General features: G+C 35.9%; 1 protein-coding gene across 1 annotated transcript; it reads right to left on the bottom strand.

Moving 5' to 3' along the window:
* Positions 1-1514: 1514 nt before the first annotated feature.
* LOC121380489 (nicalin-1-like) lies at positions 1515-23059 on the bottom strand. Its single transcript, XM_041509318.1, has 15 exons — positions 22804-23059; positions 22207-22397; positions 21664-21808; positions 19985-20079; positions 16802-16885; positions 15940-16043; positions 14408-14496; positions 12908-13032; positions 11680-11870; positions 10831-10948; positions 9587-9750; positions 8214-8267; positions 6259-6337; positions 5039-5110; positions 1515-2183 (listed from the first exon to the last, which is right to left on the bottom strand). Exons 1-14 carry the CDS (start codon positions 22976-22978, stop codon positions 5045-5047), a joined length of 1680 nt encoding a protein of 559 aa, XP_041365252.1. The 5' UTR covers positions 22979-23059; the 3' UTR covers positions 1515-2183; positions 5039-5044.
* Positions 23060-24785: the final 1726 nt, after the last annotated feature.

Raw genomic sequence — 24785 nt, 5'->3', positions numbered from 1 at the left:
TTGTTGTGTAAACAGATTCTCCAAGGCCTGCCAAATGCCATGATTTGAATTCAGTACATGTATACATTCTGTTTTTATTACCACTACCACTAGAAGTGCAACGATATGCGTAGATCGCAATATGGACTGTATCAATGCGGACTGTATCACTATACTTAACAGCACTGACATTAGTTATTAGGCAGTGTAAAATATTTGCAGTAACTACAGCTTTTGTACTGTTAAATTACACATTACTTCAAATATCTTGCTTAAAGGTCCTATGTCAAACTACAATATTTTGTTATTATCACATTTATTTGTAATAAATAACTACAAATTAATCAATCCCACGCATAATCTTTTCGTAATTAACTCAAGAATAAGATTTTTTAAGTCTTTTATTGGACGATAAGAGGGGTTTGATAATAATTTATGGCTAAATATAGCATGGTCACCATCTTTGTTTCTTTGTCAGTTGTCTGCAAAGAATTATGGAAAAAACTTAATGTGTTGAATGTGCATGCATAAAACAGTGACGTTACAAGTTAATGCATGTGACACACTCAATATTCGCCCTAAAATACTTTTTTTCTACTAGTAAATGAAATTATTTTATAGGCATATAGCTGAAGGTATAAATTTTGTTTCAAAACAAATATTTTTGGCAGGAACATCCACTATGTCCACTTTGACATAGCACCTTTAAATTATCAATTTTAGCAAATTCAATGTGTTTCTGGTCACACTAATGTGTGTAGCAACTTGGAATTCACTTTATGCAACACTGAAATGGTATGTACCCTGGAAACCAAGGTCAGGAACTTAAACGAATTTATATAGCAGGCATATACCATAAGTATACCGGCCTCGGTGGTATATTGGTTAAACCATCAGACTTGAGACTGTTAAGTACTGGGGTCACTTCCTGGTACCGGCTCCCATCCATTGTTGTGTTTATTAATTCAATGCGTAAGGCCTCTATACCAACTTTTTTTTCACTAGCAACTAATCCACTGTCCTGGATAGACAGTCCGGACAGCTGAGGTATGTGCCCAGAACAGTGTCTTTGAACCTTAATTGGATATAAGCACGAAAATTAAGTATGGATTGTCTGTTATTTCTTTTACGTTCATTGGGATATGGATTAAGCAAAATTATCTACAAACTGTGTGAATGTTTTGACTTCCAATGTGCTCTACAAACTATATTAATTATGATGTATGCGAATCAAACTGAATTACTGTTGTTATTTATTTAGATTCCTTAAAACATAGACAATAATTTATTTTTAGTTCAGTAATTCAATCTGATTCGCATACATCATGAATTAAGTATGGATTGTCTGTTATTTCTATTATGTTCATCGGGATATGGATTAAACAAAATTATCTGCAAACTGTGTCAATCCGCGAAGCTGTTCTCATGTAAATTTGCGGATGTGCTTTTTTTTTTTTTTATACCCATATGAACGTAAACGGAATAGTAGACAAAACTTCTAATTAAATTTCAAACATACTTACTAATAATAACACTAAAAGTTCACATTTTATTTTCAATTTTTTAGTTGTGAAACATAAAAAGCTCAGTAAGACAAGCGCATCAATATAAAGTGAGGTCATCACATATGAGGAATTAACAAACTTGCATTGTTATGGCTGGACCAACGTGATGACACTAAATTTTTATGAATATAACGGAAATTTAATTATAAATAAATAAATGAAAATGAATCCTATGAATTGCGATACAGCTGCCCCTAAGTCGATGCAATGTATTGCCATATCATTACACCTATAACCAGTGCAACCTAGTGATCATTTTATGAACAGTCTTAAGATAAGTCACGTCTACACACACGTCTTGTAAATGAGATATGCATTTTTTTTTAAACCAAGCATTGTGGAATTCATCAAACACAAGATAAATAATTGGCGGGTAAGTGTTTCTATTTGCAAACATTCCCATCAATATCCATCCAATGGATGGTGGGCAGTGTCAGTGCATTATGACGGGCACATGGGAAAATCTAAAAGTATAAAAATCTCCACACACCACACAGTATTGTTTTGTTTTAGTTGAACATTTTTTCAGTATCTGGCAGAATACCGACGGGAAATGAACTAGGTATCTGTGTGGCGTCTTTCACTCATCATACAAAACACTTCTGTGTCACTGCTTCTTATTGTAGTCTTACTTTGATCCTGAAATAGTAAAAACATTTATTAATAACAGCAATAAAGCAATAATACTTCCAAGGCATTAATGTTTTCGTTCTTCCTTGAATTAATTTGATGTTAATTACGAAGGAAGGAAATGTTTTATTTAACGATGTACTCAACACATTTTATTTACGGTTATATGGCATCGGACACACAGAGGAAACGCGCTGTCGCCACTTTATGAGCTACTCTTTTCAATTAGCAGCAAGGGATATTTTATATGCACTATCCCATAGACAGGATAGCACATACCACGGCCATCGATGTACCAATCGTGGTGCATTGGCTGGAACGAGAAATAGCCCAATGGGTCCACTGATGGGGATCGATCCCAAACCTACTGCACATCAAGCGAGTGCTTTACCACTGGCTACATCCCGCTCTTGTTGATTATGAATTCATTTATGCATTTACCTTAGTTTGACACCCAATAGCCGAGGTATTTTGTGTGCTGGGGTGTTGTTAAACATGCATTCATTCATATTTTCATGTCTGTGCTGGACTAACATCACAGATTGACCCTTTTCATCACGTCACAGTAATAGCAGCTCACAGCATCCTGTTATGTCAGCAATGTACGTGAAGTTACATTCTCTGGTTACCATATTATAACATCATGTACAAATATGAAATACAAGCTCAAATGCACTTTTAAAAAACTCATGTGTGTTCGCTATGAACGGAGATCGTCAAAAGTATACGTTCGATTCGTCACCTGTGCCACCATAGCTCTGCAAAGCACAAACGCTAGCATGTTGTCAGTTTAAGTTAACATGTGCGTTTGCCAATTTCAAATTGTAGGGTTCGTCTCAAAAAATTAAAAGAGAAATCTTGCGCTGTATGAAGAACTTTTGGTTGAGGATACCGTACTAGTCTTTAGTTAAAACGGTTTGATCTTGACAATGTATTATCGACAGTCGTACCTTCCTATTTCTGAATTGATATTTTATAAAGTGTTAGTAGAACTTTCAAAGTTTAGTTTGTATACTAGTAACACATTAATTATGTATATATTTTTAAAATAAAATATACTAAAGTAGACGCGTTAAAATTGACAAATTCAAATAAATATTATTTCGTTTGGAAAGAGTAAAGTTGGGGGGAGGGGTTAACGACATCAAAGATAAAGCATATTGATTTAATAATCATCCGACCCCATACAACCGTAAATAAAATGTGTTGAGTGCGTCATTAAATAAAACATGTCCTATCCTTCCTTCCATCTGCTGTTGGATGTCTAACATTTGGTAATTTTGACATATAATCTTAGAGAGGAATCGGGTGCATGTGCAGGGGGAGAGTATTGGAGGTCGAAACCCTCACTTGCCCAAGCTTTAAAAAAATTGAAATGTATTTTTTGGGGAAGCATGGCCCCATATAAACTTCGCTCAACACAGTCTATAATCCCAACCCCGCTGAAATCCCTGCACACGCACCTTGGAAACCCGCTACATTTTTTTTTTAGCAAGGGATCGTTTCAGACAGGATATCACATACCATGGTCTTTTGTATACCCGCCGATGGGGATCGATCCTAGACTGACCGCGCATTTCCAAAAAACATGTTTTTAGGTCTAAGTAATGACTAAAAATAACATATAGTCTTGAAAAATGTTACGTAAATCGAACACAGTACCCTCTTCCTCTACCCCAGAGCGTTACGTAATTAGTAACACCCCCTTACATGTAACGTGTATGCCAACAGCTGGCCACTGTCAAAATTTCAAGGCAAATCTCCCACTCACCGACCCCTGGAAAGGCGTTGTACCATACCTCTATGGATATAAATATGTTTTGGAGATATGAAACGACCTCTCAATCAAGACAGTTAAATTTGTTCAAAAATTGCGAAATCTCACGTGATCTCTTGTTGGGGAATTCTATATTTGTGATAAGCCAATGAAAACCGAGATCGGTACGAGCCCGTCAAAAGTGTCCCACTTTCAAAATACTGGCTTTGTTTTTGACCTGGATAAGCCAGCGTAGTGAAACCAATGCGGAGTGTGGCGTCATATATGCACCAAACGTAATTGGATTTTCTGTTCTATATGCTTAAATAATACAAATATTCCAGGGAATGTAGTTTTAAATTAATATTTATACAAGGATTAACCCTTTCCAGCCTGTGACAGTATAGTGCAATGTTTGTTTTGTTTAACAACACCACTAGAGCACATTGATTTATTAATCATCGGCTGTTGGATGGGTGAATGGGTTAACACAAATGAGGGAACATTTGTTTCATTGTATCTCTGCACAGTGTCAATGGCAGGATTTGAACCTACTGCACTGATTGTCATGGCATTTGACAGCCTGTATCTGTTACCACTCGGCCAACTTGGTCTAAACAGCGAGGAGAAGCTCACTGCTGCCACATGGCTACTCATACCAAAAAGCAGCAAAGGAATCTTTATACACAATGTCCTATAGACAATACATACTATGGTTTCTGGGGACTTCTCAGGATGAAGGGAAAATCCAAGTTCCTCAAGGGGGGATTGATCCTACGACCAATCAAATCTCAGGCCAGTGCTCTACCACTGAGCCACATCCTATTACAGTATAGTAATTTTTTTTAACATCCTTCTACCCAGTCTCCTAATCTGCAAGTCAGCAAAAAAAGAAGAAGAAAAAATACTCTCTTATACACTTATTTTAACGTGCACTCACAATATACAATTTTTATACAAGTAGTTGCATGTAGGACAATCTCTACAAAACATTCTGGATCTATCCTTGAAACAGGACTGTCCATGACACACCAACACTAACCTTGAACAATAAATATTTAAGAAAAAATAATAAGGAAGAAAGGAAAACAGATAGAAAGAAACTAACCTTGGATTAGCTGGCTTTACTCTTCACTGGGCCCATCAACTTTCTCAAACCTCCATACACTAAATAAAAATTCTGCAGAAAAACAAGAAAAGAAACAGTTCAAATTGTAAGTTTAAGTACGAAAAAATGCAAATAAATCTATGATAACTGTGTAATAAATAGTATCTTACTGACATCATGACATGTAAGGAAGAGAGAGAGAGAGAGAGAGAGAGAGAGAGAGAGAGAGAGAGAGAGAGAGAGAGAGAGAGAGAGAGAGAGAGAGAGAGAGAGAGAGAGACAGACAGACAGAGAGATAGACGAGAAAGAGAGAAAAGCTTATTTCACTGGATGGCATGGCTGTGGCTACCATGTCATCACACAGGAGCAGACAATCATGTCTTTAAATTGATAAAACACATGTATTATTGCTGTGTGATATCATGAACAATTATGATGTTCTCACCAACCGGTGTGTAAGAAATTAAAATTATAACCTGGAACCACATATCCAGATAGCATAATACACAGTATTCTGAACAGCAATCATATAAACGCATAGCTGCCAACATTTAAAAACGGGAACGAGTAATCATTTTCGCGTGAATTGTGACCATCGTATAAACCCTTTTGTTGTGTAAAATATCCAGATATTTGTTTATAAATTGTTTTATCGCTGGCCTCAACAATGTCCTGGTGTTTCTTTGTTTTGATGTGCCTTTGGCAATAATTTTTCCTGCCATGGGCAACAGAAAAATCAACACGACATAAAGTGCAAAATGCACTAGTATTACTAACAGAACTGGCCTTCAAAACAGGCCACTCATTGCTGTAGTCCTGTTTATACTTCTGTACTACTTTTGGCTTTTTCTGAGCTTTGCAAAGTTCATATGGCTTTGATCGTTCGCGTTTTTTCGACATCTTGACAAAATGGCGTCGTTTCACAAGCTACGTCTATCCCGAAGTGCGTTGCGCACGCAAAATAACTTCCGTGCGCATTTGCGGCTAGTTGGTCGAGTCCAATTTATGTGATTCATAGGGGTGGTAGGTTATTACAACAAAAAAAACCCAAAACCCCCAGGAAAACGCGGATTTGCCGTAATCTTTCAGATTACAGGCGTAATGGTGTAATAAGAGATGGAAAATCGTAATGATTCCGCATAAATCGTAATGGTTGGCAGCCCTGTAAACATGTTCTCAAAACCAAGATGATTTTATTTTACTTCAATCCGTGGACTCACCTGTGCCATGAGGTAGATGACAGCTAGATACACTGCAATACCGCTGGCGAGGAACAGGTCAAACACAGCGGGCTTCACGCTGCAAAAATAAAATTACCCATCTAAGAACTTTTCACAATCTGACAGGTAGTATTAGCAAAACACAAAAACACATAAGGAAAGTATGTTTGCTTTTACTGTTCTGTCACATTAAAGGAATAAAACTGACATTGGACAAAAAATCTGGAAGGTAGTACAGTAATGTGAAAAGTAAGGGAACAAGAAACGAAACCGGGCTGGCTCACCAAATTTGCCAATTGCAAATTTTAGTTTAGTTTAAAAAACATTAATTTTATTTTGAGATATAAAAAAAAAGAAATGTTTTATGTTACGATGCACTCAACACATTTTATCTACAGTTATATGGCGTCAGACATATGGTTAAGGACCACACAGATATTGAGAGAGGAAAACAGCTGTCGCCACTTCATGGGCTACTCTTTTTGATTAGCAGCAATGGATCTTTTATATGCACCATCCCACACAGGACAGCACATACCACTTGTCGTGCACTGGCTTGAACAAGAAATAGCCCAATGGTCCCACTAACAGGGATCAATCCCGGTCCCACTAACAGGGATCAATCCCAAACCGACCGCGCAACAGGTAAGCACTGGGCTACATCCAACCCCTTGCAAAATTTATAAACAGTTTGGCAAAATAATTTCATGTCATGATATTTTGTTGGAAAATAACTGTAAATGTTTTGCCATTTTCGAAGTTTACCCAAATAATTTCATGTAATATTTCGTAATAATAATTGGTAAAATTTTACTATTTTCGAAGTTTAATAGATAATTTGACAAAATCTAGGCCCGATATGGGATTCTGTGCGTGACTGGTCAAATATCACAGAATATGATCAGTTTCCATTGTACAGATTAGTTATTGGTCTGCCAATCAGAGCATTTTGTATTGTATTCATTCCATTGTCTAAAAGCCACTAAATGAACTGTAAATCAGTCCATTTAAACATTTTGCAGTCTTGTACATTTTAATGACAACTCTATTATTTATGGTACTGGGTATGACAAACTACCGTATTTGACCGGAAATAAGCTCATGTCTTTGAATAAGCCCCCCCTCCGTTTTGATAGCATTTAAGAAATTAGGCCCTCATTCGTAAATAAGCCCACCCCCAACTTCGTCACCTTATAAATAACAAGAAATTGCAAGTTTGCTCAAAGTTCTTTTAAAAGGTCATACCTCCTGCCGATAATTAAACACAAATGTAACATAATATTTTACCACCAGTGAGATTTTGCAGTCTAACAATAACAGTGTGTAACATTGTTTTCAATTTAATGCCTGCAGTATTTCTCTTAAGTATCCAAGCCCAAGTATAAACTAAAAACCAATGTCTATTTTTACCACCACGCTGGGTCCGCAGTTAATGCTAATTAAGCAAATACCTTATTCTGATTGGCTAAGAACAATGACCTTAGATTGACAATTCTTTGTAGTGTAAGCTGGCAGCCTGTGTCAGAAACGTGTGTATAGGCTATTGAGTTTGTTGTTAATTGCTGTTGTTTTAAGTCTTCTCAGCATTAAATTTTGGATGTAAATAAACAGCGCTGGTAAGTAATTGTAACATAGAAGGTGTGTTTCTGATAATTAGATACTAGTGAAAAAACCACAATTTAATTAATAAACAATTATTATTTATTAGTAACAAATGGAACACTAATTAATAGATCATTAGATGTGCTACTGAATGTTTTTTGTTTTCTTTCTAGTTCATTTAAGTATTGTTATTTATTTTAATTATTATTATTTAAAAAATGTTCAACAAAACTGGCCCCTTGTCTGGGAATAAGCCCACCCCATGCCAAGCTCACAATGAGTTGTCTTGGCCCCCTGGGCTTATTTCCGGTCAAATACTGTAATCAGTAATATGTAACAGACAAAATACTTACTTGTAAGACGTCATTGTGTATATAGCTCCATCATAGAACATAAATTCTGGGTCTCTAAAAAAAAAGACAAAAAGAAGAAATGTAAATCTATAAAAATCTAGTGCATGAGGAATGTTACAGAAAAAAAATTGACCCAAAATTGTTCAGTTTCAACCTTCTAGCTACAGAACTTGTAATCAAGAGGACTGTTATATTAAAAAATTACAAACTTAGGATCAATGTAATTTTATTCAAGTATTACAAAATGAAAACTGAATATTACAGCATCCTGTGAGGGGGACTGACCCTATGACCTGTTGTCTCTGCCACTGAGCTACAATACAGCCTGCCTCTATACCAAAGTATCTACAACTCTCATAACGAAACTCCAGCTACCAGCCCCCCCACTATCCACTGAGTCAGGGTTCTGTCCACTCACGGTTCGGCCTGACCTGCACATTAAAGTTCTGACCAGCACTATTGCTGCTGAACACCAATGATAATGCTGAATGTTAACAAGATTCCATGCTTCCGCAAATACCAGACTTTGGATCAGAAACTTGTATAATAAGAATGTGTCCCAAAATATCTACATTAAATAATTTTTATGATTTCAACTTAATCATGACCTCCTCCTCCCCAACAATATTTGGTGACCATTTACAGGGCTTGAACTCGAATTTAACAATTTGATACCTCCAGCAATTTTGAAATGTTTTTGCCATAGGTATAATGCTTCACTGATTGCAATCTTAAATTGGTAACATTTGCAAAAATATAAAAACCAAAAATAGTCCCTTCAACTAACGGCAAAAGTTTTATTTGTCGACAAAAAAATGCCATCGGTGAAGCCCCTGACCAATAGCAAATTATATTGCTACTATGGCGCCATCGTTACGTTCGAGCCCTATGTTTAGCTATGTCAGTTTAATAAATTCATGCACAGGACTTCTAGAATTTTTTGAAAATCCACTAGCCATGGGATCAGTGATTTTTAAAATACTAGCCACAATGAAAAATTCACTAGCCCTACTTTACTTTAGGTTAATACAATTTTACTAAATAATAGTAATAATCAGATGTCACCTAAAGAGGGAGACAGAGCATAAAAACACTAACATTGGGGATTGGGGTGGAGGCAGGATATTCATATTTACAAAATAGAGACTTAACTGCAACATTTGACTTTTTTTTTTCACTAGCCATCTGGCATGGCAGTTGTAGTTATTTACTAGCCCAACATTGAATATCACTAGTCATGGAAGTGGGGCTACCATAATCCAGAAGCTCTGATCATGCATCAAGAAAGATTTCCCATTTAGCACTCCAACAACATATTTACCACATGTTAATTCAATCACTGATAAATGTCTAGGTAGAAAGCCCTGCAGTACCTCTTGTCTGCTTTGAGAGTTGTCTTTTTAACATCCTTCAGATAGTGCGACATCGACTCTTCCAGAGTAGCCAGGATCGGACTGGTTTTTGGTAACAGAGAAGCTGCCATCGACTGATTTGTCAAAAACTCGAGCCATGCTGTCTGAGAGGACTCAATTATTTCCTTTCCAAATAACAAATAAATAAATAAAACAGACAGACAGAGACAGAGAGAGATAGATAGATAAAAGTTGAATCTAACAGACTGATTTTCTAATAAATCCACCAAAATATAATTTCCAGAACAAGAACAATTACAAAAACAAATTAATTAGAAATTGTTAAGCTGAAAACAATAACTTTGGTCACATCCAGTTTTGATGGTCAGACCTCAATATTTACATGTAGATGTCATGCAAATAATACAACCAGACTGAGCTGGACCACGGATATTATGCCACCTGGGGTAAAGTTTGTTTTGTTTAATGACACTGCTAAAGCACATTCATTAATTAATCATCGGCTACTGGACGTCAAACATTTGGTAATTCTGACTCATCAGAGGAAACCCGCTACATTTTTTCATTTGTAGCAAGGGATCTTTTATATGCACCATCCCACAGACAGAAAAGCACATTCCATGGCCTTTGACCAGTTATGATGCACTGGTTGGAATGAGAAAAAACCCAATCAGTTGAAAGGCTCCACTGAGGTGGTTCAATCCTAAGATGCAAGCACCTCAGGCGACCACTCAACCTACTGAGCTAAATTTAGTTTAGCCTTGAATATGTGTATAATACTGTTTATGTAAAATTCATTGATAGATGTGTGGCGTAGAAATGCAAAGTTACATTGATAAATAGCTAAATGAAAGCGACCACAATATGACGTCTTTTTCACACCAGTCTTTAATCTGTGCATTTTTGTGTCTTGTTTAGTTATTTTGGAAGTCTTTATGTGCTATTTTTTCCCTTGATGTATGGTGTAAAAAATAAAACACTATACTTGTTCCTGTGTGTTTTTAATTGTATATCACTCAGTTTTGCTCATGATATATAATTAAAAACAGACTCATTGTAATATAAGCGGTCTCACATGGGGTATTTGTTTAGTATTCTATATGTATCAATATGGTAATATCTTAAATGGCTCCATAATCTACGTTAGGGGAGAAATTCATCACTCCCCGTAACTGTTTTTCAAGTCGAGGTCGGCTTGCTATGATGAAACTGAATACTCCAAGAACCCTGTTTTAAATACTGACCAGACCCTCTGTGAAAAGCTTGAATGTGCCTTGTGTTGACAAGTTGTAGATGTGTCGGGCCATCGTTTCAGCCAAAATCTGAATGTTCCTTCTCAGTTTCGGCAAACTAACTTGTTCTCTGTAAAATAAGTGCAACACATTAAATTGAAAACCAGGCAGGAAAATATCATATAAAGAAATAGATATGACAGGGAGATTCATTTTGTTGCAGTGCCATACTACTTCTTGCTGATGTGTATATAACCATTTGGTTTTATTACTTTAACTAATTTTATTTCTCTACTACTTGATTCAAAACAAAATGTTAAGACATTTAATAATAAACCCATATCTATTTTGATTCCCCCATTTAAAAAAACAAACATAAAAAAATATTACTACTCAGAACTTGTACTATTATCGGAGCACATTTATACCTACAAAATAATATATTTATTTATTATGTTTTAAGTAATGTTTTCCGATTTCCCCCAAAATTTATGATTTCAAAGACGACAGCTTCACTGCATCAAGGGGGTGGTAGGGTGCTCGCTTGATGCACAATTGGTGTGGGATTGATCCCTGTCCGTGGGCCCATTGGGCTATTTCTTGTTCCAGCCAATGCACCACAACTGGTATATCAAAGGCTGTGGTATGTACTACCCTGTCTGTGGGATGGTGCATATAAAAGATCCCTTGCTGTTAATCGAAAAGAGTAGCTCATGAAGTGGTGACAGTGGGTTTCCTCTCTCTATATCTGTGTGGTCCTAAAACGATATGTCTGACGCCATATAACTGTAAATAAAATCTTTGAGTGCTTCGTTAAATAAAAAATTTCCTTCTATCACCGTATGATGAAAGATGACTAACTTGGTATCGAGTATGGATGCTCGCTCCGGAGACTTGTGGGTGTCCAGTCTGGACAGAGTGAAGGCCGGAAGTCGCTTGATGCTGAATCGCTCGTGTTCCCACGCCAACATCTCATCAGCAAGATTGATCTTCTTGTGCACGAGTTTAAACTCCACCTCCGGGAAGTGAGATTTGGTTATTTCCTCCAAGTGCTAGAAGAAAATAAACAGAAAATAATTGTACGTAGTCATATCATGTATATACTCATTTCTGTGAGATTTGGTTATTTCCTCCAAGTGCTAGAAGAAAATAAACAGAAAATAATTTTACGTAGTCATATCATGTATATACTCATTTCTGTGAGATTTGGTTATTTCCTCCAAGTGCTAGAAGAAAATAAACAGAAAATAATTTTACGTAGTCATATCATGTATATACTCATTTCTGTGAGATTTGGTTATTTCCTCCAAGTGCTAGAAGAAAATAAACAGAAAATAATTTTACGTAGTCATATCATGTATATACTCATTTCTGTGAGATTTGCTTATTTCCTCCAAGTGCTAGAAGAAAATAAACAGAAAATAATTTTACGTAGTCATATCATGTATATACTCATTTCTGTGAGATTTGGTTATTTCCTCCAAGTGCTAGAAGAAAATAAACAGAAAATAATTTTACGTAGTCATATCATGTATATACTCATTTCTGTGAGATTTGGTTATTTCCTCCAAGTGCTAGAAGAAAATAAACAAAAAATAATTGTACATAGTTATATCATGTATTTACTCATTTCTGTAATCACATTCTTCCTCCACTAGTTATAAAATGTCTTAAACTATAGTCTTTTCCAGGAAAAGCGGATGGTCACTTGTGCTCCCCCCTCCACACTAGACTGGACAGTTTTAAGTGAGCAGCAAAGAGATCACCGTAAAATAATATTTAAAAAAAACAAAAAACAAAAACCAGTTTGAAGCTTCATGTGATTGCTTACATACAACCATTTGAGAACAGTGATCTTTAGCTTTATGTTAAAATTACCAAATGTTTGATATCCAATAGCCAGTGCTTAATAAATCAATTTGCTCTAGTGGTGTTGTTAAACAAAACAAACATTTATTGTAGTGGACTCCTGCATCCCACCTACTTTACCTCTTTAGAATATAAGCGGCAGAAATTTGACAAGACTTTTTCGCTCCTTTAAGTAACAATTGATAAATATATTATGTAAAACCTTAAAATTGTGACCCACCTTTAGGAATATCCCACCAGCACTCTCTTCCTTGGGTGGCTTAGAGACATGGAGTCGCAGCTGGTCTGTGGAACCAATGGTGTCCAGACACAAGACATACGCCACGTCCAACATCAGGCTGCTTTCTGTAACAGAGCTACATTCAGTTAATTTAATGCGCAAACGAAAAATGTTATGCTAAACTAGATTTGCATGAATGACATGCGAACGAAACGATTATTCTCACAATTTTCAGAAACCTGTGAAAAAAAGAAAGAAATGTTTTATTTAACGACACACTCAACACATTTTATTTACGGTTATATGGCGTCAGACATATGGTTAAGGACCACAGATGTTGAGAGGAAACCCGCTGTCGCCACTACATGGGCTACTCTTTCCAACTAGCAGCAAGGGATCTTTTATTTGCGCTTCCCACAGGCAGGATAACACAAACCATGGCCTTTGTTGAACCAGTTATGGATCACTGGTCGGTGCAAGTGCTTTACACCTACCCATTGAGCCTTGCGGAGCACTCACTCAGGGTTTGTATGTGTAATCAGTGTTTCTGCCAGAAAGAAATTTTTGGGTATGGCTCTATGGAACTGAATGCAACCACAGTCAACAGAAAGAAAACAGGTTAAATTTAGGGTTAGGGTTAAAAAAATCATACAGTAATGATAAGAGTAATTGATTTTATGAAAATGTTAACTTTAAAAATAAAATCTGTAAAAAAATCTGGGTATGGCGCCATACCCATTTTACACTCTGGCAGAAATCCTGGTAATACGTATGTGTATAATACAAATTTATGAAACTACAGTGTCACGGTACTAAATATAACGTCATTACGATTTGGCAAAGAAACAAAATGACGTCATGTAGTTTGAAGAGTTCTCCATTTTGGATGTAAATTTATAACAAAATGTCATTTTAATGCAATTCATTATATATGTTTTTAACAGAATAAAGAGAACTTTTGTTTTTGAACATTATCAGTGAACATGATTAAACTACATGTACATGCATGCATGTCCAAAATAAAGGCTTTTAGAGCAACAATAGCTGAGGTAATAAATAGAATAACAAACTCGGTACCAGTTATTATCAAATTTATGTCACTCATGAAATAATTTTCATTTGTCACTCGCTAAAGCTCTTGACAACCTAAAATTATTTCACTTGGGACATAAATTTGATGATAACTGGTAACTTGTTTATTATCCTCTAATATACACATCAACCAATTGTCTTTTATTCAAATACAAGATCTGCACACTGCGAATAATGATATGAACAGTAATCAGAAATGGTCTTAAATATAAAAAACATAATGGTAATTTGTTACAGTAACGTTTTAAAATTTACACTACACTTTTTTAAAGAATGTTATGTGCATTAATATGGGTATAAAACTTATAATTAAAAAAAAAGAAAAGTGTTTCATCTTTATTCATTAGTTATACATGTACTCTATACATGTATATGGCATTGATAAACCTTCTTTTCAGCACACATTACCCTGATTCTCAAAGTTGTCCTCGATCCACTTTTTGGTTCCCTGATAGTTGAACTTGCCAGCTCCCGTCAGCAAAAAGACTAAATTATATCTGTGAACTGATTAAGAAAATACATTTTCTTTTTACATGAATAAAAATTAGGAAAGGCTTTTAAACTGAATATTAGATCTATGGTGGAAGATAAAGGAGAACAAGTGCTTGTAGCAGTTATCATTATCATTATTATTTATTTTTATTTTTTAACAGATACACATGTACTAATAAAACTAAAAATTAAAAAAAAGGTGTTTTATAGGTTAACTAGACACAAATTATACTTTTAAGATGCCCTTATTCTTAGAGTTAAAGTTTGTTTTGTTTAACAACACCACTGGCACACAATCATCGGTTACTGAATGTCAAACATTTGATAATTCTAACACATAGTCATCAGAGGAAACCTGCTACATTTTCCCTAATGCATCAAAGGATCTCTTATATGCACTTTCTCACAGACAGAAAAGCACACACCACGGCCTTTGTCCAATTGTGGTGCACTGGTTGTAACTAGAAAAAACCCAATCAGTTGAATGGATAAAACAGAAATAAATAAATATATAGAGGTTATTACCAAAGTGTTTTTCGGTATCGTCAATATTAGGAATAAAAATTGTATTATGCGAGCCTCTGGCGAGCATAATACATTATTTTTATTCCTAATATATGATACTGACGATACCGAAATACACAAGGGTAATAATCTCTTTATCTTATAAGCTCAAACTTAATACAATGTATTTTTGTTAACTGTACACACAACTTTAATTCCAGTCCGCCATTCAAATGACGTAAGAATATGTGGCGCGGTGTATTTTTGAATAGAAATGATGTCATTTTGGATGTCCTTACATCAAAATAAAGTTATGCCTAACGTTTTTTATTTTCTGAACGCTGGACAGCTTTCAGTGTCAAATTGCCATTGAAATGTTTTTATTTGATGACTATGAATGCATACGTCAATCACGGAGTGTCACTCAAGTATGTTTGCTTAAATGTCAATAAACCTAGTGCCGAGACCTCGACTAATTTACATCTAATTTGCAAAGTTATCAAATTCTCAAAGTATGTGATCTGAAAAATATCACATACTTTGATTGCACTGAAAATGTAAGATATTATATGATAAATATATATATATATATATATAATTTTGTTTAATATATGCACTGTAAATAATGTTAATAAAGCAGTCTATTGCACTTGCGACACCAAATATTAATTTTAAAACAGTTAACTATAACTGTAGACAACTTGGATCGTTTTCACTTTTCATGAATACTTAACCTGACCTCAAACTAATGGCATTCCCCCCTTAAGATAGTAGACTGGTCCAAACATCCCAACAGCCAATGAGAAATTAATAAGCTAATCCTGGTGTTTAAAGCCAATAATCAATATAAGATATTTTCCAAGCATGTGTTTTTTTATAGACCTTCTGAGTCCGCAAATTATGGGTATATAAATCAGCAAACAATTGCTTCAGAGCAAGGATACTTGGCATGTGTCCGTGAGTTGGTGTACAGCTTTGAAAACAAGCGTGCCAGTTCAATCAACGCTATCACGCCACTGCCATTGGAATCAGCCCCGAATGACATACCCTGAAAAAGAAAGACAAAAAAGATGGTAAAACTATGGAAAAGACACATTTCTCTTCGTATCAACTGTCCAAATCCATTTGTAGCAGAATAACGACCACGTAGCAGTCAGAAATTTGGGGGCGGGGGATTCCCCAAGAGCCTATTTGCATTCTCTGTTTATTTGAATGCACTTATTTTTAAAAGACCAATGTTGAATCTTCTTCTGAAGCAAAATGCATCCTCCTCTAAATTTTATGACGTAAATTGCTGTTTATAAACGTTTGTTTGATGCCGACAGGAATGCGGAAGTAAGTAATGGCAAATATGCCGAATTATGAATTGTTGTTACTGTGCACTAGTTGTCGTGGGTACTAGTATTCCTGAAGGTGTGAAGATCGGTTATTTTCTACACCTTATCACTGTTGTTAAATATCCCTTTTATATAATAGTAAACATTTACTGTGAGTCAGTGTGACTGCTTAATACAAGTACTTTAGCGATTTGGGATCCGATTTGTGTGGCCGCTGGCTGCGTTAGACAGGTGACCGCTTATTACAAGTGCATTTACAGTATAAATCATTTGGGAGGGAAAAAAGTGGCTGCTTAAGGCAGTGACCGCTGAATACAGGTGGCCACTAGGACAGGTTTGACTGTATTTATAAAAAAAAAATTAAGTTAAAATATGTGGGTAACAATTATACATTTGACAATGTGGTTTTTGTCAAAACTGAATCCAGTAGTCAGAAGTTTAATGGTGCTATTTAAACAAAAGTACGAACCGGAGCGATGCCTGATGCATCGTAATGAGCAGCAACAATCACAGTTGGCAGCTGTTCTTCAATACCCTTTCCCGACAAGTGTCCCTGAAAACAAAGAAAAACACAATGTTTAAAATACTACCAAGTTACAGTTTGCAGGGCTTCTTGAATGTTTATAAAATCAACTAGCCATGGGATCAGAGATTTTAAATATTTACTAGCCACGATAAAAAATTCACTAGCCCTACTTTACTTTTAAGTTAAAACAATTTTACTAAATAATAGTAATAATTGGATAGGTCACTTTTAAGAGGGAGAGATAAAGCTTAAAAATACTAACATTGGGAGTAGGGCGAGAGCAGGATATTCAAATTTACAAAACAGACTTAACTGCAACATTTGACTTTTTTTTTCTTTTTCTGTTCACTTTCCGTCAGGCATGGCAATAGTAGTTATTTACTAGCCAAACATTGAACATCACTAACCATGGGAGTGGGGCTACCATAATCTAGAACCCATGCAGTTTGTTTTGTTTAAAACAGGGTTCGACAACTCCAGCTTGTGAATATTTGGTCTGGGCTAGTGGCAATTATCAACTACATTACAACAATGTATAATACACAGTTAAACTTTGTTATATTTAATGACACCACTAGAGCACAATGATTTATTAATCATCAGCTATTGGATGTCAAACATTTGGTAATTTTGACATATAATCTTAAGAGAGGTTACCTGGTACATTTTTCCATTAGTAGCAGGAATCTTTTATATGCACTATCCCAGAGTTCGACAAATCCGCTAGCCCGACGCCCGTGGCTAGTGGTTTTTACGTTCGGGCTAGTGAGAAACGCAAAACCAGTAGCCCGCAGGGGCTACTGGTTTCCCCCCTCCTCTTGTCATCGCTCGATCGTGGGTTTTTTCTTTCTTTCTTTCTTTTTCTCTCGGCTGAAATTTCGTTTAATAAATTTGATTGTGACGTTTGTCATCGAATAATATCAACAACGCAATCAGTATATAATAATAATCCACTTGAGCTAGGTCTGCAAACTGCAGTAACATGCTATCTCTACATCGTCACAGTTACAGCATGCATTGTTTACCTTTCCCTTTCAAGTTTCTGGCACAGGAAATAAAGTCTAATGACATGCGTGTTTTGATTGGTTAGACACGTCACGTGGTAGTTAATCTTGCACATATGTTTTAGGCTAAGAACTTGGAAATCGCCAATCGCGACGACAGGTTAATCTCAATCAAATAAACCCCAGCCATGCTTTGAATTTCAGTGTTTGTCTTGTTTACCTATTGTTTTCTAATTTAACATTTCGCTAACATGTGGTTATCGGCAATCAGGAAAACAATTTACTTTAATGGTAACCGCATATGCAATGACTCGGCTTGGCCTATTACGTGTAGCGGTTTGGATAATACGTCACAGCTGCCGATACAAGATAATACCTTTTTTGTTCCTCAATTAACAACGGATTAGATGTCGCCGTTATATTCTTTTGATATCGGTCTGACACGGAATAATGCCCTGTATTTGGCATCACCGTTCCTGGCGACATAAATAGTAGGCCCTAAATATATAACCAACTTGGCCTACCAAACCCGCCCCGGAGTCGGTCACTGGCGAAGTCGGAGGCTGAATCCGGGGCGGACGTGCCTGAACCCTTGTGGATAGGGGCACGTTAATAGAGTTTCCCAGTTCCCAGGCCTACCAAATACACTGATCCATCTATTACCGTGTGTCACACTGTCGTACCCTCATTTAAATTTAATTATTTTGATAGTGTGTTTAGATACCAACCAAGAGTTTGCTCAATTATTTTTCCCTGGGGGAAGGGCAAAAACGAAAACGGGACAATGACGATGGATCACACTTGACAAAAGACAAAACGTACGACACGACAAAAAACTGAAAGTTACAACATGATTTAAGTGTTTGTTTTATTTTACTGTTATACTCGTAAATGTGTAATGTTACAAAAATTATATAAAAATCCAGTTATAATTGATCAGGAATTTGGGCTAGTGCTTTATAGTGGTGGGCTAGTGGTTTTCACAAACCCACTAGCCCTGTGGCTAGTGAATTTTCAAAATATTTGTCATACTCTGACTATCCCACAAGATAGGATAGCACATACCACAGCCTTTGATATACCAGTCGTGGTGCACTGGTTGGAACAAGAAATAGCCCAGGTACAATACATAGAGCCGTAACCAAAACTTCTGAGAGAGCTAACGACTTTCTCAAACATTTGTCGAACACCGTTTACCATCACCACTAGAGTACATTCAGAACTAGTGCTGGGTAAGCAAAACATTCCCCTAAATTGTCTTTTAAACTTTAAAAAATGCAGAAATCAAGTTTTTTTTTTTTTTAAATGTCAATTATTACACGGAATTATTTCGCCAAATTTAAAATAAAATTCGCCAACTACTTTCAAAATAAGCAATTGGCGAATTGGCAAATGCTAGAGCTAGCCCTAACATTGATCACTTAATCACTGGCTACGGGATGCAGGCCATAATCTTGCCAGTGAAATCAGTGGGGTTTTTTCGCTGAAAGTCAGCTCAAGTCGCCAAGTTATTAGCAGAAGTGACAGGTCGAAGTCGCCGTAATAATCTGGACCTAATCCGATTCCACAAATGAAATCACACAATAGACATCAAGACCCTGACTTGTTTATTGTCAAAGCTCACTTGGCACATTGTATGTCGGACAGTGTTTTTACTTTGGTGCCAGACTGTATCCTCCAATAACGTGAATCGGACTTGTACTACTTAATAGTATCACATTTTTAATAAAACATACAACTCTGTTGTTTAAATTTTATTACCAGAAGTAGTATTTTATGTGGAAATATTAAGATTAGAACAGAATGTAAAATTCTGAATTGTTTTTAAACATGGAAATATTACGAAATGTACCAGTAAATGTTCACTTAGCCTTTTTATGAAACTTCTCCCCTTTCTTCTGGGAAGAGAGAAGTCACTTCTACTTTTTCAATTCTAGATTAGGACCTGTGGAATTCAAACATTTATCCAGCGATAATGTTTATAAACAAAAATTGCCACTGGAAAAGCTCCAGACCTAAAGTAATTGTCATTGGTGCTGCCATTAAGTTTGAGCCCTGAATTAAATATGTACGTGTTGCTGCTTTTTGTCGATCATATTAAATACTGAGTTTATGTTATTACCTGTAGAGTGACTATCTGAAAATCTGGCATAGACTTGGCTTGCGGCCCATTGACATACATCTGGAAACCATTCGCTGTAGCAGCTCCAAGCAAAGCTGAAAAAAGCCCAGAAACAAAATAAGAACACAGCATGTAGCATAATAATACATGAACCATATGGTGAACTACACAGGGTTCATACACTTCAAATATTTTCATTTTCCAAGACTTTTAAGCACTATTTTGGTTAATTTTCCAGATTGTTTTTTTTTTTAACCTTTTTTTAGGAGTCTAAATATATTACCTGTAAAGGAATGTTGTTTAACAACACCCTAATACATTGTTTATTCAGTGATTGTCATGTCTCAAACATAAGCTACAACTAATCTAGATATATTCCTTGGAATCGATGAGTAACAGTCATTAAATGTATAAAACTGCAGTGTAGCCAAGGAATTTTATACTAAATTTATAACGGTTATACATCTAAAAATTCAGAACTTTTAAAATAAATTTTTATAATTACAAACACAACTTATTTAGTTAAAAATACACATAATCTGAATGAAAAAACCCGTAATATGTGATCAGCGCCATATCTTTACACAATGCAGAGTTAAATGGGCATTTGGCAAAAGAGTGTTTTAAAAAGTGTTTCTAAACCCTTTCCATGACCTGTTTTAAGAGTATGTACTGTATTTGACCGGAAATAAGCCCATGTCTTTGAATAAGCCCACCTCCGTTTTGATAGCATTTAAGAAATTAGGCCCTCGTTCGTAAATAAGCCCACCCCCAACTTCGTCACCTTATAAATAACATGAAATTGCAAGTTTGCTCAAAGTTCATTTAAAAGGTCATACCTCCTGCAGATAATTAAACACAAATGTAACACAATATTTTACCACCAGTGAGATTTAGCAGTCTAACAATAACAGTGTGTAACATTGTTTTCAATTTCATGCCTGCAGTATTTCTCTGAAGTATCCAAGCCAAGTATGAACTAAAAACCAGTGTCTATTTTTACCACCACACTGGGTCCGCAGTTAATGCTAATTAAGCAAATACCGTATTCTGATTGACTAAGAACAATGACCTTAGATTGACAATTCTTTGCAGTGTAAGCTAGCTGCCCGTGTCAGCAACGTGTGTATAGGCTATTGAGTTTGTTGTTAATTGCTGTTGTTTTAAGTCTTCTCAGCATTAAATTTTGGATGTAAATAAACAGCACTGGTAAGTAATTGTAACATAGAAGGTGTGTTTCTGATAATTAGATACTAGTAAAAAAAAAAAATTTTTAATTAATAAACAATTATTATTTATTAATAACAAATGGAACACTAATTAATAGATGTGCTACTGGACGTTTTTTGTTTTTTCTCCTAGTTCATTTAAATATTGTTATTTATTTTAATTATTATTATTAAAAAAAAATTCAACAAAACTGGCCCCTTGTCTGGGAATAAGCCCACCCCATGCCAAGCTCACAATGAGTTGTCTTGGCCCCCTGGGCTTATTTCCGGTCAAATACGGTAATGACAACCCATTTTATATTATGACATCATTTTGTGAAATTTATATAAGATTAACATTCAGGTGGGGTTTTTTTTTTAAATATTGTTCAACCAAAATAGAGTTCATCATATAACAGCAGAAATTTTCTAATTATATTTTAAACCCCACAGAAGACGATGTCTGCATACCTTCCCAAGCTGTTGGTGCCTGGTCCCCGGAGCCTCCTAGCTGGATATCGTTGTAGATATCCCTCAATACCGGAGTCTCGTACAGGAAGTAGACAGGCAAGCTCGTCTCTTCTGACAGGAGATCACGCTCCAGTGACTGAAGATGCTACAAAACCACAAACATTCAACAGGATTCAGCATAATTATACTGGGATCAATTGCACAAAACATAGTATGACTAGTTCTGCACATAAATTTAAATATACAACTAAATCACCCAGGACTAGCTCTGGGTGAGGGAAAAAGTTCAACTAAATATCAATTATACTGTTAAACATTTCAGAAACCCAGTATTTACATTATCAGTACTAACAGTTCAGAACTGTGTTAAAATGTATTAATAACATCCCCTGCAATTAAGAAAATGTCCACAGTAAAAAATCAACAAGCCATTGACAAAAAGAAATGAATATAGTCCAAAGCAAAAAAAAAGTGCTGTGGAGAATTTCAAACTCCACAGCATTGCCGATTGCCGTGGGCAATTGCAGGGGTTGATTAACAAACCTTTTTCTCTTCGTCTGTGAGATCGGAAAGAATCTCGGGCAGGAGAATGAGCAGAGCTCCAGCGTTCTGTGTCAACAAGTCTCGGAACTTGGGCATCGTCACCTCGCGCAGCTGAGCCACCACACACCGTCTTGTCAACATCTTGGCATCCATGGGACGCACCTCCATATTTACGAGAGAGTTACGACATCCTGAATAGATTAATTTAAAAACAGATTTATTTTATATACATACATTCACCATAAATGTATTTACAGACCTGTACAAATTACAAGACATGTATAACATGTAATGGTAAATATAGAAATCGTGGATAGGAAAGTACAGTATTTAGTGATATTCCATAATCAATTATAATAAAAAAAACTGATCAGTTTAGCTCTAGTAATGCGATGATCGATTATAAAAATCCATTGACGAAAGACAAGACGGCCCCCTCCCCACCCCACCCCATGCTAAAATCCTGCACATGCGACGATGCGTCTGAATACTGTAAATAGAATGTGCTACTTGACCATATAATATATATGCCTTTTTATCATTTTTTAAACATAATAATTAATGGATAAGTAAACATCTTAGTAAACTAATTATTACCATAAGATGATCCTTGGAGGTCAAATTGTTGCATTCTAAAAACTGTGAATTCTTGGGCTGCATTTGCTGGGCTAACTGGTGAAATCAGAATAAAAATTGGAACGAAAAACAGAAAAGAAAAAGGAAAACTACTCTTGAACATCTCCAACACCTCTGCCGCTGCATCAAACCACATTTTTGTTGGTTTTTGTACCGATGCACGCCAACAAAAATGTTATAAACGAGTTTTTATATAAACCGGAAGTAACAACACACATGGATTTTTCTGCGTCTTCCGGTAAGTGTTGTCGTTGGTCCTACATCCCTCCCATTGTACATTTAAAAAGGTTAAAATATGTTTTGTTTAACGACACTATCGCAAACTGTAGGGGGGCAGGCCCCTGCCCCCCCCCCCCCTAGATGCGCCTCTGAAAGGACCCACATAAAGGACCGACCACGCATAAAGCAAGCACTTTACCTCTCGGCTACGTCCCGCCTTTATTAATTAAAATTTAAACGTACCCATAACAGGCGTTTTGAAAAAAGTAAAAAGAAAAGGAAAAAAAGAAGAACTTATGTTTAGACCCAAAATGTGTGTGTGTGTGTGTGTGTGTGTGTGTGTGTGTGTGTGTGTGTGTTATAGGTTAGCGGATCTATAATTATTTAATTGGTGGGGCTGTAACATTAATGTAATGCAAAATTAATTAGCTGACCAAAAATTAAGCATGTGTGTGTGGCGCGCGCGCGCGCGTGCGCGTGTGTGTATGTATGTGTGTGTACGTGTGTGGCTCCCTCGAGTGTGTTAGTGTACACAGCCGTGTAGTATAAAAAAATAGAAACAGCAACGTCGACCTATCATCAATAAAGTTAAACAAATTGGAATACTCGTAAGGGTAATATTAACAAAAATAACCAGATAAAAACATTTATGTTAGGTGCAGTTTCATGAAGTTAATTTCAACAGATTCGATTAGCGGTGTGAAATTAAAGCATATCGCTACAATTAGCTTAACTGACTAAATTATGCATTTTATTCCATTGCCTTTTAAATAGTCCATTGTATTTTATCTTAGCAGCAGAGATGTCACGGGGATCCTATAATATCCGTAACTGAATAAAACACGATTATCCAAATATCTCTCCTAACTGTATATCTATTAGATCTCTCTGTAACGGGCAGTCCAATACCCGCGTGGCTCGTCTCTAGGTATGATCAGAGATAAGATCTTATATAAAGTATATATAATATAGCACGTTTAGTTCACTAGAAAACATAATACACTTTGGAATCTGTATTAACCTTACGCGGACAAATATATTTGCCGCAGTTAATTACTTACAACAATAATATAATAACAACCCAGAACTAATCACTTAATTAGTTAATCACTAGGTGTCTAGTTTACACAATATTCTAATCACTTCACCGTGACACAACACCCACACGTGTGATAATTGAGAAACGCTTCCAGGGGAACTTAATTAATAAAGGAATTACAACTCTATTCCTAACTTGGTTAATTTTTAATTAACCCTTAACTACTCATTCAGTAACCTTATAATACAGAATTAATACTGGTACCTATCACAATAAAGACAATAACATACAGTTTACCTAGGTCCTCTAGGATGACCGGCTAAACTTTATATTTTTAGAACAGTGAAGCCTACAATTTACTTCGTCAGTTACCGGAAACACTGTCTAAATAATATTGGTATAATACAGTATTAAAATATTTAAAGTCACATCAATCACATCAAGGTTATACAACAGAGCAGAAATATATATTTACCAAGTCCAAACGGACTAACGTTCCCTGGAAGCCTTCCAATATGTTTCTCCCTGATATCTCTAAAACCCTAGCTATTTATTATAAAAGCCGAATATCGCCTGGGGGCACATCGCGGTGCCGAATACCTACAAGTCGTATTTCCACAGCGACCAAAACGGCAATTTTCCTTAGATGGCCAGACTTGCTGACGTCTAGTCGCCAAAATCACGG

This window comes from Gigantopelta aegis, chromosome 2 (assembly GCF_016097555.1).
Source record: "Gigantopelta aegis isolate Gae_Host chromosome 2, Gae_host_genome, whole genome shotgun sequence".
Classification (NCBI taxonomy): Eukaryota; Metazoa; Mollusca; class Gastropoda; order Neomphalida; family Peltospiridae; genus Gigantopelta; species Gigantopelta aegis.
The sequence above is the reverse complement of the archived record's forward strand: the minus strand, read 5'-3'. Positions and strand labels throughout refer to the sequence as shown.

Excerpts from the sequence above, each read along its gene's own strand:
- LOC121380489 (XM_041509318.1), bottom strand. The coding sequence starts at position 22,978 with ATGTGGTTTGATGCAGCGGCAGAGGTGTTGGAGATGTTCAAGAGTAGT. Across the intron at positions 20,080-21,663 it reads GGCACCAACAGCTTGGGAAG|CTTTGCTTGGAGCTGCTACA; the intron begins GTATGCAGACAT and ends GGCTTTTTTCAG. Across the intron at positions 5,111-6,258 it reads TCATCTACCTCATGGCACAG|AATTTTTATTTAGTGTATGG; the intron begins GTGAGTCCACGG and ends GTTTTTCTGCAG.